Source organism: Microtus ochrogaster, chromosome 2 (assembly GCF_000317375.1).
Source record: "Microtus ochrogaster isolate Prairie Vole_2 chromosome 2, MicOch1.0, whole genome shotgun sequence".
Lineage (NCBI taxonomy): Eukaryota > Metazoa > Chordata > Mammalia > Rodentia > Cricetidae > Microtus > Microtus ochrogaster.
In genome coordinates this window covers 14,833,209-14,838,369 of record NC_022010.1, presented here as the reverse complement: position 1 = coordinate 14,838,369, position 5,161 = coordinate 14,833,209, and the positions used below count along the sequence as shown (strand labels likewise).

At 42.6% G+C, this 5,161-nt stretch overlaps 1 protein-coding gene across 3 annotated transcripts in view; it reads right to left on the bottom strand.

Annotated features, from left to right (window-relative positions):
* Positions 1 to 5,161, bottom strand: part of Anapc5 (anaphase promoting complex subunit 5) — a 38,339-nt gene that overhangs the window by 31,349 nt on the left and 1,829 nt on the right. For 2 of the 3 annotated variants that reach the window (XM_005344437.2, XM_005344438.2), the window contains exons 2-4: positions 4,127 to 4,206; positions 3,363 to 3,472; positions 2,326 to 2,509 (exon numbers count right to left, since the gene is read on the bottom strand). In XM_005344437.2, coding sequence (XP_005344494.1) covers positions 2,326 to 2,509; positions 3,363 to 3,472; positions 4,127 to 4,206 — 374 coding nt within the window. Of the gene's footprint in view, positions 1 to 2,325; positions 2,510 to 3,362; positions 3,473 to 4,126; positions 4,207 to 5,161 lie in introns of those variants that run through there. The other variant, XM_026784284.1, reaches the window with a different exon arrangement.

The following is a 5,161-nucleotide window of genomic DNA, read 5'->3' as shown; positions in this document are numbered from 1 at the left end:
AGTTCCAGGACAGGCTCCAAAACCACAGAGAAACCCTGTCTCGAAAAAACTAAAAAAAAAAAAAAAAGCACACAGGGTCTTACTAAATAGCCTAAGCTAGCCTAGAACTCAGTGCAGGCAGATCTGGAACTCATAATCCATTCCTATTCTCTCCCCAGTGAGCATTATGCACACCACCAAACATGGTGTCTGCTTCATTTTTTACCACAGTGACTCTCTTGAAAATTTATCAAAGTTAGTTTAACTTTAGTCACCTCTCCATCATCTGTCCATCCCTACCTAATGACAGGAACATGGGGATTTTCTCCTCTTTGAAAATGAACATAGTGCCTGGCATGCAGGAAACACTTAGTAAACTCTTATGGAATAAGTGAGTTTGGGAAATTGGTATTAAGTTACCACCAAGAAAAGAAACATGAGAATTTCCTCAGATGTTAGGGCCTTCCACAAACCCAGGAAAGAAACAGTGCAAGTCTCTTGCAGCCCAAAGCTCTCCAGAGGAAGCTCACATGGTGTTCTATTCCACTGGGTTACATCCTCAGCCATCCCTTTCCTAAGTTAACTGGAGCGGGCAGCACTGGCCCACACTTGCAATCTCCACACCTGAAAGCTGACGGACAGTCTGGAGTTTAAGGACAGTCTGGACTATCAGTGGGGTTACCCACAGCTGAAGGCTGATGCAGAATTGTCTGGAGTTTAAGGACAGACAGTCTGGACTATCAGTGGGGTTACCCTTCAAACAGGAGAACCTGGCTGTCAGGTGGGGGGACTTATAAAGCACACAATTACCTCATGTGCTAGTTTCCCCCCTTTTCAGCTTTAATACTAACTTACAAGAAAAATAATTTCCCTGTAGAAAGCTAAAAGCACCCCAATAACTACAAGAAAGGGGAGTTTTTCTTGCAATGTAATAAAATAAAATCATAAAAGGGGCAAGGGTAGGGGTTGGAGATATGACTCAGCAGCTAAAAGCACTGACTGCTCTTCCAGAGGACCCAGGTCCAATTCCCAGCACCCAAATGGCAGCTCCTAACAGTCTGTAACTCCAGTTCCAGGAGACCTGACACCTTCACACCAATGCACATAAAATAAATGCTAAATAAATTTAAAAAAAAAAAAAAAAAAAGGGTCGTGTAGCTACTTGTCTAGCATGCATGAGGTTGTGGATTCTAGCCACCCCCTGAAAGAAAAAAGAAACTGCACACACAACACACACACAAAATTAAAATTTTCCTTTTCAAAAGTCAAGAAAGGGCTTCAATTAACCATTCTAAAACAGTAACTGAAGAAAGAGCTCAATGGTGGAGCACCCAAAGAGCCTGCACAGGCCCTGGACCCAATCCCCAACAAAAACAGAACAAAAAGCTTCAAATAATCAAATGAGTCAAGAAATACACAAAACTACACACACACACACGTGTGTATGTATGTATAAATGTATTTTTTTTTTGTAAATTTCTTTCTTTTTCCTTTGAGAGAGTCTCTCTATGTAGTCCTGTCTGTCTTAAAACTAACTCTGTAGATCAGGCTGGCCTCTAATAGAGATCTTCCTGCCTCTGCCTCCTGAGCTTTGGGATAAAAAGTCTTATACCATCATACCGACCTGAAACCATGTGTGTGAGAGTGTGTATGTGATATGTATATATGTGTTCCTGTTTGAGGACAGACAGGGATGAGTCTAAGCCCAGTGTAGAGCAGATGTCCAAAGAATAGGAAAACTTATGGAAAGCCACTGGACTGTAAGCTAATTTTAAAACATTTTATACAGAGATGTGTATGTGTGGAGAACGCCTGTGTTTTCGGCGGCCCTCAGGAGATTCTCATGAACAGTCAAAAGTTCCCTCATTCTGAAGATTGATGCTATTGCTTATTAGTGTAGCTGTCCCCACAGGAAAGAACTGCATGCTCAAACTTAGAAATCTGAGAACCAGGGCTCAGAGAAGCTGGAAGAGAAAGACAATTCCCAGGGCAGATCACAATGGGCCACCTTTACACCATGCCTGCTAATACCTCCTCCTAGTCACCACATTCTGAAAGTAAAGAGGATCACCTGACAGAAACTGTGCTCCTATAGCCACTGCCATAAGCCCAAAAGAAGGGAGCCACTGAAACCACACCTTGACCTCGCTCTTTCTACCCGTGGACTGCCCACTTGGGTCTCCCACCAGCCAACTCCAAGCCACAGGGTATGAAGCCTTGGAGCAGTCTGTGAGTCAACCTGGATCCCCAGGGATGGAAAAGGGACAGCCAGCTCATACAGCCTGAAGCAAAGCAAACCCGAGCACTTTCAATGAAGCTGTGTCACATCAGGAAAACCCGACCTACCTTACAGACACATCGAGCTCCTCCTTTTCCATCTGTCGCTCTGCATCCTCCCTGTCCATCTCAGCATCTTCCACTGTCTTCTTCTCTCCATTCTGGAAGTACTGTTGAAGGGCAGTGTACAGCTTAAACACTTGACTGAAAGAAAGCTTACTGTAGGCCAAGATCATGTGACGCAGAAACAGACCTACAAAAGAAGACCACAGACAAGATAAAGGCGTTAGCTGATATCCTAGGACAAGGCAACGACTATGGGCCCAATTCTTCCTCGGAAGAATAGAAAGCGCCTGCAGATGCTGCCCCTCCTCCTGGAGTGTTCCTCCCTCATGCTTTGTGTTCAGAGCTCAGGCCTCTCCCATCTCCAACCTTTCAGGCCTCTATTTTCTTCACAGCTATTCAAACTCTCTATAGCCATGATATTTACTATGTTTGATTCTAATCGAAAGTCAAGTGTTTAAATTAGCTTATTTACTGATTAACTTTTAACCATATGCCACCCCTCCTCCCAGCACAACATAGTCTCTGTGAGACAAAAATCTATATCTACCTCGTACATCCAGGACCTGGGAAACAGGAGATCAATAAACAACTGATTCGAGTAACATAAAACAACCATGCAATGGAGCCAGAGGGGAGGGACATGGGTACAGTTAGTAGAAAAAGCATCAAAGAAACGCCATGTATGCACGTACTGCAGATACTAAAGTAAGAGTGTATTTTTTACTTACCTCGCTTCCTAAGTTTGGCTGGTGACCCTCACTTACAGTTGCACCATACAGGCAAGTGGTCCGCAGGACTGTGGAAAGAGCTGGGAAACCCTAAAGACCCCAGAACCAGACTAACTATTACAGATAAAACAGAGGAGCTTCTCCATAAATTATGATTAAATATGGATCAAAACAGTAAGGCAGCAAATACAAACCATAAGATAGCAATACCCTATTCTGCTTGTTCATGTACACCAAAGGAATGACAGAAGCCCCTCAGAAAGCTGCTCACTTCAATGACAGCGCTCTCTGCTCCTCTGAGAAGTTTCATACCTACTACACTTGTTTTGTGAACCTCTGGTTCAGTTCCAGAAAAAGAATCTGAAAGGTCATCAAAAAATTGTTCCATATCCTTCAATTCGCCTTCAGCCATCAGTTTGATTCTGAATGAGAAAATTGGGATGCATGTTTTAGGAAGGCCCGTTGAACATCTTCCATGTTCCATATTCCTGAATTACCTATAACAGTTCTGATTTCAAAGTTATTTCACGGTTTGTATAAAGCTGCGACTTGTAAAACAAACTTTATATTCCACTTAGAAGGTCACTCCCATATTTCTCCAGAGTATCTTACATTGCTCTCTTCCTGGTCATAACATTTGTCAAAGTAAAAATGGAATTATCTAAAACAAAAGGAGGTAATTCCATAGAAAATAATGCATCTGGAGGGAAAGAATATATAAACTTTATGTCTAATGCTATCCACTTAAAAAAATTTAAATAAAGGTACTAAGGAAAACAATCCCTCAAATAAGTATAACTTTAGTTCGCCATGGATCCCGCTGGCTTCCAATTTGCTTTACAACCAAGGAAAACTTTGAACTTCTGTTCTTCCTGCCTCTACCTCCCATTGCTGGGCACAGCCTCGTGCTGCTCGCCTAGTCTACTGCTGGGGCTAGAACCAGGTTTTGTGCATGGGAGGGAAGCACTTTACTGACGAAGCCACACCCCCAGCCCCTAACTCTATCTTGTTAAAAGTCCTAACTTCCACCCACTCCTTTACAATTTTCACCACCCCCTTGCAGAAAGACAGTTTACCTGATCTGCACGGAATTTGCCAGCTGAGGACACGATTCTTCAATCAGCTTGTACAACTTTGACAGTGTAATATCTGGGCCCTGCATAAAGGAGAAACAGGAAGGTTAGAGATAATGGCCAAAGAACTGCAAACAGTCATTCATGGATCATTCCAAACAAGAAATACAGAATCAGGGTTTTCCTGACGACCTACAACACCAAGAACTACTTTACATTTGTGCACTGTTTTAGAAAGAATGAACAGGATTTATAGGACACGGCTCTCCTTCCTTCAGCACTCTGGAAAAACTCAACACGTGCCTGCTCTGAGCCCGTTTCCTTCATTAGTTAAATAGCAACCTTAGCTATCATGGTTATAACCTAGATGAGCTCGAACCATGACACACTGCAACCGTTTTAGAAAGTTAGCAGTGTTTAGGCCCTTTTCAAACTGCTACTCAACAATAACATGGATTAATATTGAAACTCCCTGGGGGAAAAAAAAAAGAAAGAGAACTGGACAGCATGGGGGCTGCCTTTCACTCCATTAGTTGCCTTTGGGTTTTTTCATTTTGTTTTGTTTTTGTTTTGTTTTCAAGACAAGAGTTTCTCTGTTTAACAGCCCTAGAATTTACTTTGTAGACCAGGCCGGCCTTGAACTCACAGAGATCAGCCTGCCTCTGCCTCCCGAGTGCTGGGGTTAATGACCTGCACCATCATGCCTGCCTGGCAACTCCATTAATTTTTATTCTATTTGGATGTTTTTACAACAAACTGTGTGGATTAGTGGAAAGATTAAACACGAATTGGGAAAGTCAAATGGTAAGTAAAGGCGTTAAAGTCTACTGGAATGTTATTAGATTAATTCTGTGTAAACTTTAAAACTAGTAGGTGTCAGAACCCAAAGAAAAACATATAGGCATCCTCCTGAATATTAACCTTCATCAGGGGATGAAAGGAGACAGAGACAGAGACAGAGACCTACATTGGAGCACCGGACAGAAATCTAAAGGTCCAAATCAGGAGCAGAAGGAGAGAGAGCACAAGCAAGGAACT